This window comes from Chrysemys picta, chromosome 21, assembly GCF_011386835.1.
Source record: "Chrysemys picta bellii isolate R12L10 chromosome 21, ASM1138683v2, whole genome shotgun sequence".
NCBI classification, from domain to species: Eukaryota; Metazoa; Chordata; order Testudines; family Emydidae; genus Chrysemys; species Chrysemys picta.
In genome coordinates, this window is record NC_088811.1 from 1,576,359 (window position 1) to 1,590,470 (window position 14,112).

Below are 14,112 nucleotides of genomic sequence, written 5' to 3' on the forward strand. Positions count from 1 at the left end.
GGAGGAAATGCAGCCAGCTGTCGTCTTTGCCCCCAGAGACCCTGCAGGAGCCTGGCTGTGGCGTAGCGGCAGGGCTCTGCTGAGCGGTGCCCCTTGCTGGGCGTGTATTGGCCAGGCACACGCAGGGCTGGCTGCAGTGGCACATAACAGGGAGAGACGCCCCAATGGGCAGGGCCATGGTTTGAATGCCCTGAGTCAGGGGTTGGCCCGTGTGCAGAGCTCTGCCCTGGGTCTGCGTTTACAATTGCTGCTGTGTGAGGGGCGGATCTAGGGCTTGGCTGGGCCTGTGTCTGAGTGAGGGGCAATGGGAGTGTGGCCGGGGCACACAGCAGGGCTTGTGCAGTTACCACAGATGGGCAGCCTGGCCCCGGGGTGAATTGACCCCCACCTCCCAGCATCAGACGTACCAGGGCTGGCCCAGCAGGGACTGCAGGCAGCTGGGTGCTGCAAGGGACCAGCAGAGGGGTGGGCGGACGGTGGCTTTGCAGGGAGAGTTGGAGGAGGATGGAGACGCTTGTGTCCTTGGGGGAGCTGCAGGGCTAGCTTGGGGGTCCAGCTGCTGGAAGGGAGGTGGCTGGGACCAGAGGGAGCCTGAAGTGCACTGGGTTGATCTGAGCTGGCTAAGGCTGCCCGGCTGGGCTTCATGTCTGACCACTCACCTGGCCCATGTCTAATACCTGGCCTGCAGCCTGCCAGAGTGTTGCCATCTCCGCTGTGCTGTGCCGGGGAGTGACGGCGAGCGCTGGGTATCTCCCTCGGGCCCGGAAGGCAGCTGGGAGTCTGGTGCCCCAGTCAATGCTTCGCTGTCAGCTGTTGCTTTGCCCTCTGAGGGGCAGACGAGCTGTCACAGATGAAGGGAGCTGAGCCCTCTGGGGAGCTCAGCTCATGTCTGCCCCTTGGGGCATTAGGGGAATGCAGAGCAGCCCGCCACGCTGCCGGTGTCCCAGTGCTCCTCTGATGAGCAGAAAGCCAAGGCCAGGCTCCAGTCCCTGCCATGCTCTGCAAGCGCTACTGAGGTGCAGTGCCCTCCTTCCCAGGGAGCGTGGGGTGCAGCGCCCAGTCTCAGCGCTGGCTGCCTCGCCAGGGAGGAGAGCCTACGACAACAGACTAGACCAGGGTGTTCACACAGCCAGCCATCTGGAGCCACCTTCCCCAGGTGCCCACTCCAGCTCCAGCCCCTGGGGCCTGGTTCCAGGGGACTGAGCACCCACGGCTCCCCGTGCAGCCATCGGGCACGGCCCCTGCAGGCCCCAGGCAGCTCGAGTTGGGCTGCTCAAAACAGAGCTGCCAGAGACTGCTGAAAACATGGCCCAGGGCCTGTACGAGTGTTTGACTCCTCGGACGTAGGCCAGGAGCAGCCGGTGTGTGAGCAAACGCATGGAATGGACACAGCCCACATGAGCTCCACTGGGGTGTGTGTACACACATGCCCCCACACCTGCACCCTCTGCGCGCACACACATGTGCCCCCGGCCGTGTGCGCGTAGGCTCCTGCCTGCTCCGCTGCTGAGCGAGGGAACCAGGAGCAGACAAGGGGAAAGAGGCCAGGTCTGTCTGGGCGGATGGGGTGTGCACTGCGCAGGAGGCAGGCCCTGCTGTCTGCCCCAGTGTGGCATTCAAAGGGTCTGAAGGATGAGGAACCAGCCGAGGGGTCGAGGGCCGATTTCCAGCTGAGCTCACCCGCTGTGTAGCCAGGTCCTGCAGCTGGGGGCATTGGAAAGCCAGGCTGAGCGTGGGGAAGGGAGCCAGCTGAGACTCCCGGCCTGGCTGCGGCCTGGCCTCCTGGGCTGGCCCCAGGCAGTTTCCTTGGGGATAATCTCTAGGAGTTGATAGCCAGGATGGAGCCTTGCTTGAGACAGACAGGCCCTGGCAGCTCTTTTCTGGCTAATGATTGCTCCGGGCTGGTCTGAGCTAACTCCAGCTTTGCGAGGCAGGCTGAGAATGCACTGGGGGGGTCTCCCAGCACCTCTGTCCTATGGCTGCAGGCCCTGGCTTTCCAGGAGCTGCTGCGCCAGAGGAATGTCTCATTGCCCGGGCATCGCAAACTCCCCACTCAGCAATGCAATGGCTCCTGGAGGCTCTTTGCATACTGTTGACACAAGAGCAGCCCTCCCCCTCTCCCCACTCAGCCAGAGCCATGGGGCTGGGCATTCAGAGCTCCCTGGGCTGGCTCCCCGCGCCGGCTCTCTGGCCTGCCGAGCTGCAGCTGCTGCTCTGCAAGGAGCTCGGTATCTTTGTCCTGCATGCGAGACCCTTGGGATGAGCGCGGGGTTGCTCCAGGCAAGGTGAGGGGCTGCTCGCTCCATGTCCGAGGGGTCTCGGAGCTGTGAGGGGCTCGGAGGGCTGAGCTTCACACTGGCTGACCGCGCAGACCTGAGCCCATCTGCTCACCCATCCCTTGCTCCGCTTTGTGAGCAGTCTCGCTGCCCGCCAGTTCCACCCAGTCCTTTCCCACCGCCTCACGGCAGCAGAGCTCTGGGGCTGGTTTTCTTCTCTGGCCCATTTCTCTGCCTGTCAGGCTGGCCGGTGGGTGACTGGGTTCCTGCTAGCAAATGCAGCTCCTGCAGGCTCTGGTCACGTGTAGCCAGCGTCCCAGGGCACTGGGCTGCAACTGCAACCCCCTTCCCAGAGCCCTTGGGATCATGTCAGCCCTGCTGTCTCGGGGCTGGTGGGCTCTGTGCACCGTCAGCCAGGGCGTCGCTCGGGCGACGCCTGGACGGCACAGGAGCCTGCTGCAGCTGTCCTGCTCCAAGACTAGCAAGGCCCTGCTGTGGGTTGGGGAGGGATTGGGGCACCCTGGGGCTTTGTGCACTGCACCCTCTGCCCGGCAGGCTGAGCTGCCGCCCGCCTCTTTCACCTGCTGCTGGGGGGGTCCTGGCTCACCAAGGTGCGGGCAGCCCTGGCCCCTGCACGGGGCTGTTTGTGTGGTCTCAATGCGGCGTCTCTCTCTGATTGGAATCCCAGGCCCCGGGGCGGAAGCGGAAGAACATGAACGAGTTTCTGGGCGATTCCAGCATCCCAGGCCAGGACCCGCTGCAGCACTTCAGCTGCTCCCTGCCCAGCAACGGCATCGATACGTGGAAGAATCGGGCCGCCAGTCGCTTCAGTGGCTTCTTTGGCTCCGGCGCTAGCCCCGGCCCCTTCGGACGGGTACGTCAGCTGCTCGGCACCAAACTCGGGCCTGTCCCTGCTCCGAGGGGCTCTAGGGCTCCCAAATTTCTGCTGTTGACTGGAATTAGGAGCAGCGCCTCCCGCATGGAGGGCTGCCATGGGGGGGTTCTTCGCCCAGGGAGGAGTTCCTGGGCGCCAGGTTCTGCAGGGCAGAGCCGTGGGCTGTTGGGGGGATGCCACTGACCACTCCTGTGTCCACGCACTTTGCTGGGCGCTGGGTTAGTTTGGAGCAGGAGGTCAGAGGTTGCTGATGTTGGCAGGAATGGGCCTAACCCAGGCGTCCTTGCCAGTGTCCAGAGCTGGCGGGATTCTTTGGCTGCTCTCAGCCCAGCTAAGGAGACTTGTGCAGAGCGGGAGCTGCCTGGCTTTGGAAAGGGGGTGGAGTGGGGTCCGGAGCCCACCAGGAACTGCTCTGAGAGCTCGCTGCTGCTGAGCCGGGGCAGAGCTGGGGAGGGAGTGGCTCCCCGTGCCCTTTGTTCTCTCTGTGGCCTTCAGCCCCAGGGCTGGATTGAGGAGGCTCCCGCAGATGCCCACTGTGAGTCCCTCAGGCCTTCTGCAGGGGCCTGGGGCTCCTTGCCGAGCGTCCTGGCACGCGGCCCAGTAACGGCCAAGGGCCGGGAATCCCTGCGCAGCGTGCTGCCCGCTAGCCTCCGTTCCCGCCTGGCCCAGCGGGCGCTGGGCTGGCGCAGGCTCTCAGCCCCTCGGGGGGACAGATTCTCTGAGCGGGACGCTGGGGCTGGGAGCTCCTGAGCGGGCAGCGCTGGCAATGGGAGAGGGACCCTTTGATTGGAAGAATCCCCCTCGCCCACTGCGCCCACCGCGCCCACCGCTGTGCTCCTGTCCGCTAGGAGCTGGATAAGATGGAGCAGCTGGAGAGCAAGCTACACAGCTATGGCATCTTCGGCCTCCCCAAGCTCCCCCAGCAGCTGCGCTTCGACCAGGACTCCTGGGAGGAAGAGGAGGATGACGCCAGCCTGTGCCTGGAAGACAGCTGGCAGGAGATCACCGAGGGCACGGAGGTAATGCTGGGCGTGTGGGGAGGGGGCTCTGCCTGGTGCAGAACATCCCAGCTGGGGGCCTGGGGTGAGATTTCCCAGAGCAGCTCTCATACAGCCACACTGCTCCTCTTACCCCCACACTCCCATGGGCTGCTGGCCGGGGCCCACTGCTCCTCTTACCCCCCATGCCCCCCATGGGCTGCTGGCCGGGGCCCACTGCTCCTCTTACCCCCCATGCCCCCCATGGGCTGCTGGCCAGGGCCCACTGCTCCTCTTACCCCCACACTCCCATGGGCTGCTGGCCGGGGCCCACTGCTCCTCTTACCCCCCACGCCCTCCATGGGCTGCTGGCCGGGGCCCACTGCTCCTCTTACCCCCCACGCCCTCCATGGGCTGCTGGCCGGGGCCCACTGCTCCTCTTACCCCCCACACTCCCCCATGGGCTGCTGGCCGGGGCCCACTGCTCCTCTTACCCCTCATGCCCCCCATGGGCTGCTGGCTGGGGCCCACTGCTCCTCTTACCCCCCACGCCCCCCATGGGCTGCTGGCCGGGGCCCACTGCTCCTCTTACCCCCCATGCCCTCCATGGGCTGCTGGCCAGGGCCCACTGCTCCTCTTACCCCCCACACTCCCCCATGGGCTGCTGGCCGGGGCCCACTGCTCCTATACACTCCCAGGTGGCCAGGCAGCGGGGGGCTGGATCTCCCCCCAAACACATTTCAGGGCCTTGGCCTCTTTCCCCCATCTGGGATGTTGCTCTGTGGGACTGGGAGTCCGCTGGGCCCATGAGACGAGGCCTCTCCTTGCATCCTGGCTGCTCGTGCGCGGGAGACGATTGCAGGCCAGAGGCTTGCTCCCTGTCCGTCCTGCTCTCGGTGGGAACATCACACTGTGTCGAGGGGTCTCAGCACCACAGCCCCATGGCGCTGACCCTTCTGCCCTTCTCCAGGCCCTGACGCGCCGGCAGTGCCACCAGCAGGAGGCCATCTGGGAGCTGCTGCACACAGAAGCCACCTACATCCGGAAGCTGAAAGTGATCACGGACGTGAGTCTGCCCTGCCCGCCCCGGGGTCCTGGGAACGGGCAGAGCCAGGCTCCTGCCAGGCCCTTGTGGGGGGCACGACGGGTGTCAGGCCAGTGACTCCTGGAGGGCAGGAGACTGCGACGTGCCCTTCCGGGGCAGAGGGCTGAGCCAGGGCAGTTAGTTTATTCAGTGCGCTGCGCTCACCAGTGCAGCATCTGAGAGCCCCTGGCTGGCTGGGGCTGAGCCGTGCCCGGCTGTCGGCTTGCAGCCAGAGCTGGGCTGGGTCTGACTGGCGTCCGTCACGGCCTGCGCGCCATGCAGCCTCCGGCCCCAGTGGGGAGGGACGCCCTGGTGGGGCACGGGCGTGCGCGGAGGGAGGGTCGGGCGTGCATGCTCTGCACTGCCTGCTCTCTGCTCTTTTCCAGCTCTTCCTCTGCTGCCTGCTGAACCTGCAGGAGTCGGGGCTGCTGTGTGAGGTAAGAGCCCAGCTACCCGCGGGGCTGGGGGGCGGCAAGTGCATCAGCGCCTGCAGGGTCCTCGCAGGCATAAGCCAGCCCCAGCCTCTGCCCTCCCTCTGGGCCAGTGAGGGCTCCCCGGGCGGCCCTGCCCCATGATGGGAGGAGCTCCCCGGGCGGCCCCACCCTGCTGTCGGACTGGGGCTGAGCCCTAGGGTGGAAAGTGTCCTGTGGCGAGGATGGGAGGCTCTCAGGGCTGCAGCAGAGACACGGGGACCCCCTTGCCCGTTAATGGGAGGAATTGGCCCTCTGGACCCTGAACCAGTAGCTTTGCTCGAGCTAATGGACAGTCCTGGAGCTGCGCTTGTCGCCTGGCCTCACACCCACCGCGGGGCGCGTGGCGACGGCGTGCCCAGCGCCTCGTGCAGCGAGCCCGTCTCTGCTTGGCAGGGCAATGCTGGCTGTGCTGCTCTGAGCAGCCGTCTCACCCTCCGGGTCAGGGGATCCCAGTGCTGACACGGGGATCCCAGCGCCACTGTCTGGCAAACCCTGCCTCTGCGGCCAGGGCATCCCCAGAGCCCCACTGCACCCCTTGCTGTGCTTGCAGGTGGAAGCTGAGCGTCTGTTCAGCAACATCCAGGAGATTATCCAGCTGCACCGGGCCTTGTGGAGCAGCGTCATGGCCCCCGTCCTGGAGAAGGCCAGGAAGACCAAGGCGTTGCTGGACCCTGTGGACTTCCTAAAGGGATTCAAAATGGTGGGTGTGAGAGCCCAGGTGCCGCTCGCTCTGCCACGGCTGCGCCTGGCGGGGAGACGCGCTGGGCTCTGACTGGCCCTCTGGCTTGCCTTGCAGTTTGGCTCCCTCTTCAAGCCCTACGTCCAGTACTGCATGGAGGAGGAGGGCTGCATGGAGTACATGCGCACGCTGCTGCGGGACAACGAGCTCTTCCGGTTCTACGTGACGGTAAGGGCTGGAGCCAGGCGCACGCGTCGTGGCGAGACCAGGCCACCCCCGCGTCGCTAACCCACCCGTGTCTCTGCTTCCAGTGGGCAGAGAAGCACAAGCAGTGCAACCGCCTGAAGCTCAGCGACATGCTGGTGAAGCCGCACCAGCGCCTCACCAAGTACCCGCTGCTGCTCAAGTCGGTGCTGAAGAAAACGGACGACCCTTGCACCCGGGATGCCATCGTCACCATGGTAACCTGCCCGGGAGCGCGGGTGGATGGGCCATGCCTCCCCGGCCAAGTCAGCGGCAGAGGGCATGCAGCCTGTGTCACTGCCGTGCCTTGGTGCTGGCAGCGGGCTCCCATGTGCCCTTTCGCCAGGGCCGGGGTGGACGCTGCACAACGTGTGAATTTGCCCAAGCAGCCAGGTCCCCATTCTGCAGCCAGGGTCGTCCAGACTCTGCCTCCTGCCTCCGCAGGGCTCCTCGTCACACCTGCTGGACCAGGGCATGGGGCACAGGGCATGGGGCAGGGCTCCTCGTCACCCCTGCTGCGCCAGGGGCTTCCAGCCACCAGTTTCCCCTGTGCGCCTCTGACCGTTCCCCTTGTGACAGATCAATTCCGTGGAGCGGTTTATCAACCATGTGAACTCGCGGATGCGCCAGCGGCAGGAGCAGCAGAGGCTGGTGGCCATCCTCAGCCGGATTGACTCCTACGAAGTGGTGGACAGCAGCACGGAGGAGGTGGATAAGGTATGGGCTGTGTGGGCAGGGGGCGTGCGGGCCGGGCTGGCCCCTGCCCCACACCCCCTGACTGTGTCCTTTCTCTCTTGCTGGCAGCTCCTGAAGGAGTTCCTGCACCTGGACCTGACGGCCCCCATCCCAGGCACCTCCCCTGAGGACACGCGGCAGCTCCTCCTGGAGGGGAGCTTGAAAATGAAGGAAGGTAAAGACAGCAAGGTGAGCAGTGCAGCCTGAGCGGAGCTCCCAAGCAGGCCCTGGGACCGGCCTGGCAATTCCCTCAGCCAGGGCTTCCTTTGCCTGATGAGCTGGGGGCGGAGGGGGGGCAGCAGGTGTCCGTCCTCGCCTCGCAGCCTGCCCTGGCTCTGCTCGCGTCCCTGCCCGGGAGCAGGCTGGCCCTGGGAACCGCCCTCTGTGGGCATGGCTCGGTAACAGGACTCCCGGCGTCTCCCCTGCCCCCCTGCCCCGGCGCCTGGCTGCTCGGCAGGATCCCATGGGCCCTGTGCTCTCGCCCTCCCCAGATGGACGTTTACTGCTTCCTCTTCACGGACCTGTTCCTCATCACCAAGCCGGTGAAGAAGGCCGAGCGCACCAAGGTCATCCGGCAGCCCCTGCTCGTGGACAAGATCATCTGCCGGGAGCTCAAGGACCCCGGTGAGCACGCAGGGCTGGGATCCGAGAGCTGGGCATTGGCTGTGCAGAGCCCCTGGGCTCCTCTCCTCAGAGCCTGCCCCACGGCCCCTCCTCTCCCCTAGCCCTTCGCAGCTGGAGGAGCTTCCTCTCTCTATCCTTCCCCTGCCCTGAATCTCGCTCCCAGCTGGCAGACAGAGGCGGCCAAGGCACAGGGCTCTCCCTGCGTCCCTACAGGGACTGACCCCCAAGTGCTCCCAGCCCCAGGGCCTCTGTGGCACCCACAGTGTGGGGAGCAAATGGCTCAGCTCCTGCCCTTCGTGTCCGGGCTGGTACAGGCTGGGGGTCACCGGATGGGACAGCCACCCTCCTTCTCAGGGGAATCACCCAGGGTTTCCCTCAGCACCATTTGCCTCCACCTCTGCGCCCTGCCCTCCTGCAGTGTGACAGCACCGACGCCCTGGGGGCTCTGGCACCGACAGATGCTGCAGCGTGATTTGTCCCTGGGCACTAGGCCTCTTCTGACTACGCATGGCCGAGCCCTGAGCCCCTACTCACTCTGCAGCTCAGGTGCCACCCCAGCCTTGTCTGGAGAGCTGGCGTGTCTCCTTGCTTCCCTGCGCTGGACACTCACCGTGTCTGCGGGAACTCGCCCGGGCTGGTGGGAGGTGCTTTTGCTCATGTTTGGTCCCCCTTGCAGGCTCCTTCCTCCTGATCTATCTCAACGAGCTTCGCAGCGCCGTGGGAGCCTACACCTTCCAGGCCAGCGGGCAGTCCCTGTGCCGTGGCTGGATCGAGGCACTGTACAATGCACAGGTGAGTCTGGAGCAAACAGGCCTTGGGATCCAGTGTCTGCGCTGAACCACTGCAGCATGCCTGACCTGAGAGGCTGTGGGCGTTTCATCTGGTGCAGGCACCAGCGTGGGGTTTCCAACAGCAGCTTGGCGCACGTGCCCTTCTCTGAGATGGGGCCAGACAAAGGCCTGCCCTGTGCAGAGCTGCAGAGCGACTGGGTGCACACGGGACACAGGCAGCCCGACCACCGCCAAGGTGTCACCTCTCTGCCCCCAGGGTGACATCGTCCCCAGGAGCATTCGAAGCGCCGTCACTCCCGGGCGTCCATTATCTCGCTGTAATCTCACCGCTAGGATCAGTGCCACATGTTGTCATGCCCTGCAGGGAATATCCCTTCCCCACCCCGGGGCTGCCAATGGCAGTGCTGCGTCTCTGCTCTTCAGTCCGCAGACCCGTGTGCGCGAGGGCAGCATGTCTCAGGCTGTGTGCATGCTGCAGGGAACCGGGCCCACTGCCAGGGCAGTGCTAGGTGCGCACACAGCCCCTGATCTGGTCTGGGATGGGGATCGGCACCCCATCTGGGAGCTGTCCTGTCCTGACAGCTGTGGGTTGGGGACGGCCATGTTCTCCTGTTCCTAAGCTGTGTCCTGCCCCTTCCCCACAGAACCTCCTGCAGCGGCTGCGTCTCCAGGAGCGGCAGCGTAGCCAGCGGCAGCATCTGCAGAGCCTGGAGGAGGGAGAGGATGGGGAGAGCGGGGCCTCGGCAGCCAGCTCGCCCACCATCCTGCGCAGGAGCAGCAACAGCCTGGACTCCCAGCAATGGTACGACACCCCCCACCCCCCACCCCCGGACTCACGGGCCGCTCGCAGTGCGGGACAGGGGAGACTGTCCAGCCGGCAGATGCAGCGTGCCAGGCGCTGTACGGCCCTGCAGGAGAAGCCTGGCACCTCGTGCCATCATGGCTCCAAGCACTCACCATGCCCAATGCTGGCCGCTCCCCTCACCCCTGCCCTGCTCCAGCGTGCCCCAGCCTGGTGCCAGCCGTCCCTCCCAGCCCCCAGCCCTGGCTGACTCTCCCCTTGCTCTTGCAGCCCCTCCGATGGCTCCACGGAGACCATCTCGGTGGTGGTGGTGGATGCCAGCGAGGAGCTCTCCTTCCCGGACTTGGAAGTGGGGCCATTCAGCTCGCAGTCGGACGAGACCTCCATCAGCACTACCGCTTCGTCCACCACCCCCACCCGGGAGCTGCTGGAGGGGGGCGGGGAGCTTGCAGAGACACACACCCCCCCCAGCTCCAATTGCCTGACGCTGGATTCCAGCGGCTGCAGATCGGCGTCCATCGACAGCGCCTACGGCACCCTCTCCCCCACCTCCATCCAGGAGTTTGCTGAGGTGCAGCAGCTGGAGCCAGGGGCGGAGGACGGGGGGCCCCCGCACTCGCAGCGTGCCCCCTCGCCCAAGCTGCGCCGCAGGACGCCCGTGCAGCTCCTGCCCTGCAAGGTGAAAGCGCTCAAGTCCAAGTCGGAGGCCAGCCTGCTGCAGCTGATCCCAGCCTCGCCCCCTCTCGCCCAGAGCAAGAGCCTCTGCGACCTCTTCACGGCTCCGGGCCAGGCCACGTTCCTGGCAGGCCCCAGCCAAGGACTTGCACGGCGCGAGGTCCCGGCTGGCTTCCAGAGGACTAGCAGGGCGGGTGCCGGGAGCGGGGAAGCCCGGTCAGACGGCAGTAGCCGCGGCCTGAGCATCTGCAGCAGCAGCAGCGGCTCCTCGTCAGAGCTCTCCGAGCCCGAGGAGCTGATGTGTGCCGAGGGCTTTGCTTACCCAGCCGAGAGCAACGTGACGGCCCCTGCTGCGCCTGGGCAGGAAGCTCCCCCAGCAGGGCCTGAGGGGGCATCTGCCCCGTGCCGGGCTCCCAGCACCGCCGTGACCGAGCCCCTTGCCCACCGGACACTGTCAGACCCGCAGGCGGCCCAGCACCGCAAGCTGACGCTGGCTCAGCTGTACAGGATCAGGACCACCTTGCTCCTCAACTCCACGCTGACCGCCTCGTAAGTGTCACGGGGTCACTCAGGCTAGCCAGGGCGGGTGCGTGGGGGGAGCCACGGGCCTCCTTGCGCAGTCACAAGGACGTTTCCCCTCTCTCAGCCGGGCTGCAGCCAGCTGGCGCCAGCAGCCCAGGGGCTGGGCCGCTGCAGATCTCCCTCAGCCACGTGGCAGGGCACGGGCGTGGGGCAAAGTCCGGGTTTTCCCATCCATCTCCTTCCCTGAGTGGCAGCCCCATGGCTCAGCGTGTCTAAGGTCAGCTCCCTGCGGTGGGCGGGAGGTGCCCTGGGCTGTGAGCAGCCGGCTAAGAGCGCCTCTGTCTGTCTGCCTGTCTCTTGCAGGGAGGTCTGAGAGCTGCAGGAGGCTCCAGGAGAGGAGCAGTGCTGCCAGTTCCGCCAACCCCTGACGATGGAGCACGAGCGCCCAGGGCCCTGGGAGATGTTAGGCCCCGAAAGCAGCGGCCAGCAGCGTGTCAAGGCTGCGTGTGGGTGGGAGAGAGACAGGGCGTAGGCGTGTGGACAGAGGGACGGGGGGTGCATGTGCCGGTGCATGTCTCTGTGGGGAATGTGCGCATGTGCCTGTGTAGGGGGGGAGTCTGTGTGTGTGGGGGGGAAGTGTGTGCGCCTGTGGGGAGTGTGTGTGCATGAGCGTGTGGGGCATGTGTGTGCGTCTGTGGGAGTTTGTGCGTGTACGTGTGGGGCATGCGTGTGGGGCGTGTGTGCGCGTCTGTGGGAGTTTGCATGTACGTGTGGGGCGTACGTGTGTCTATGGGAGTTTGTGTGTGTGCGTCTGTGGGAGTGTGTGTGTGTGTGGGGGGGGGCGTGTGTGCATGTGGGACGTGTGTGCGTGTGGGGCGTGCATGTGCATCTGTGGGAGTGTGGCTGCGCGTGGGACAGACTCCAGGGAGCCGTGGCCTGGGTTCCTCGTGGAAGGGGGCTGCGCTGGTGCTGGCCCGGGAGCCCGTCCTAGGCCGGGGCGGGCCCGGAGCTGCGTGAATCCCGGGAGCCGCTGCATTGGAGCCCCTGCAGCTGCGCCTGAGAACTCTGGAGCTGAGGCAGGGCCGAGGGCGCCCCCTACAGGACCTGTTTCTCAGCTGTCAGTCGCTGTAGCAGAGCCCCGGAGTTGGGGCTGCCGGCCTGGGCGGTGCTCGGAGAGTTCCTGACAGTCAGTGAGCAGTAGGGTGACCAGACAGCAAGTGTGAAAAATCAGGATGGGGGTGGGAGGGTAATAGGAGCCTATATATGAAAAAGACCCAAAAATCGGGACTGTCCCTATAAAATCGGGACATCTGGTCACCCTAGTGAGGAGTGACCAAATGCTGCCACCTTGTCCTTGGAGAGCCCTGGTCCAGAGGGCTCTGCTGGGCTTCCGAACTTGCCCATCCTGCTGCAGGCCTGCTGACAACCCCCCTCCCCAGGGTCCGGCAGCGCAGGCTGGGGCTTGGGAGCTGGGTGTGACTGCAGCCTTCCATGCACCGCTGGCCTGTTGCAGGGGGGGAGACACACAAGCCTGCGTCCCATGCTGCCACATTTTATCAGGTTAAGCAAAAGCCAAAACACTGCAGCAAAGACCAGGGCCTCCCGCCTGGCTGGGACCCCATTGTCGAGCTTCCCTGTGAACTGTCTGTGCAGTGAACTGTCTGTCGCAAGGGCTGCAGGGTGACCCCAGGCCCAGGCGAAGGAGCAGGGGGTTCTGAATGCACTTTAGTTGCGGTAAGCTGCATTTCCTGCAGCGGGGCACAGCACCAGTGCAGCCAGAAGGAAAGGGTCAGAGGGGAATAGCCAGAGCTTTTCCCCTTCCCCTAAGCTCACATGCCATTGCCAGTCTGCGGCCTGGCTGCCCTGGGAGCTCTCCCGAGGATGGCAGCTGTGTCCTGAAGGGGGTTGTGCTGCAGGAGCCAGGAGCAAAAGCCCCTTTAAATTCCATCCCCGGTGACCGTCCCACGAGAACGCGAGCGCTCGCACTGCAGCAAAGAGCTAGACCAGGGCAGCCCCTGCCCACCGCCAGCCACCACGGCTGCTCGGTCGGCTCCCTGCTGGGGTGAGTTGCTTCTCCCTGCTTGACCAAAGCCCCCCAGATGTGGTTTTCCCCTGAGGCTAACGCCCCGGGGGGCGGCGTTGTTACCGAGGCAGTGGGCTGGGTGACTCAGGCACTGGCACCAGGAAGTTGCGATGGGCTTACTGAGGAAGGGATCGAAATGTTGCAGTGGGTGAAGAGGGACGAGGGCTACAGTGAGAGGCACGGGCAACGGGGCGCTACCATGGACGCTGCGCCCCGCTGGCCATGGGCATGGCAAAGTGGCAGGGGCTAGGAAGGCGGGGGAAGCCGGGGCAGGCCAGGGAGCGGGGGTGATGTCAGACTGGGGAGGGGCATGGCTGGATCCATCAGCTCCCAGCTCCAGCTGCCTGCTCCCAGCCTCGCCTTTCGGGGGGAAGGAAAGGCTGGGAGCAGCCTGGGGGCTGGGCTGCAGGGTCCCGCTCCTGCTGGCTGCCCAGCTCGACTGAGGGTGCGCTGCTGCTGCAGGGGTGGGGCTCCCCACATCCTGGGGGGCTGGGTCCTCCCAGCAGCCTGCGGCAAGCAGGAAGGGCTGTGTATGGGGTGCCTAGCTTGGAGGTGTGGGGAGAGACCAAAGGAGCCTGTGGGGAACGGGGGGCCCCGGAGGGCCCTGTGCTGAATAGTGTTCCCGCGGGTGGGAAGGGAGCGTTGGACCTGGCCAGTGCACACAGTGCTGGGGAGGGGGCATTGCCATGGGGGCCTTGCGTAGGCCTCACTCAGACCCCGCCTCAGGGCGCCGCTTTGGCCCCCAGAGCTGGTCTCTGGAGCGGCAGCAGAAGGCTTGTGCAGCGAGCGCTCACCCAGCTCTTTCCCCAACGCCTCCCATGCAGCCCAGGGAGGGGGACCACTTCTCCTTCCTGGCTGGGCTCCCTGCGGCTGGGGCCAGGACTGCCTGGACGGCAGCGGGCAGGGCACTGCTGGCCTCGCTGGAGTTCGTTACACTTGGCTGCCAGCAGGCAGTGGAGGCTGCCGCAGAACGGCAGCAGAGGGTGGGAAGGGACCTGGGGCTGGGTGGCAGATTGCTCTCCCGTCTGTCCCAGCCCCTGGGCACGCGCGCTCACCCCTGGATGTGTGTAGATAAAGTTGCATATTTATTAAGCTTGGTGTTAATTTTCTGAAGCTGCGTCCTGGCTGGCCTGCGGCAGGGAACAGCGCTGCCTCCTTTTCCGGCTGTCCTGGGGGGTGCAGGGCAGGAGTCCTCTCTTGGCTCTGGGGCTAGTCCGTCTTGTGCGTTGAACATTATCCCTGCGCTGGGCCAT

The 14,112-nt window shown here is 65.6% G+C and overlaps 1 protein-coding gene across 12 annotated transcripts in view; it reads left to right on the forward strand.

The window, feature by feature from the left end:
• PLEKHG5 (pleckstrin homology and RhoGEF domain containing G5) overlaps positions 1-13,951 on the forward strand; it is a 134,673-nt gene extending 120,722 nt beyond the window's left edge. For all 12 annotated transcript variants that reach the window (XM_065575368.1, XM_065575369.1, XM_065575370.1 and 9 more), the window contains 14 exons: positions 2,965-3,150; positions 4,020-4,190; positions 5,119-5,214; positions 5,619-5,669; positions 6,256-6,405; positions 6,502-6,612; positions 6,696-6,845; positions 7,207-7,344; positions 7,432-7,551; positions 7,854-7,986; positions 8,663-8,778; positions 9,422-9,579; positions 9,850-10,803; positions 11,140-13,951. In XM_065575368.1, the coding sequence (XP_065431440.1) occupies positions 2,965-3,150; positions 4,020-4,190; positions 5,119-5,214; positions 5,619-5,669; positions 6,256-6,405; positions 6,502-6,612; positions 6,696-6,845; positions 7,207-7,344; positions 7,432-7,551; positions 7,854-7,986; positions 8,663-8,778; positions 9,422-9,579; positions 9,850-10,803; positions 11,140-11,149 (2,544 nt within the window). In that variant the 3' untranslated portion in view covers positions 11,150-13,951. The remainder of the gene's footprint in view (positions 1-2,964; positions 3,151-4,019; positions 4,191-5,118; positions 5,215-5,618; positions 5,670-6,255; positions 6,406-6,501; positions 6,613-6,695; positions 6,846-7,206; positions 7,345-7,431; positions 7,552-7,853; positions 7,987-8,662; positions 8,779-9,421; positions 9,580-9,849; positions 10,804-11,139) is intronic.
• Positions 13,952-14,112: the final 161 nt, after the last annotated feature.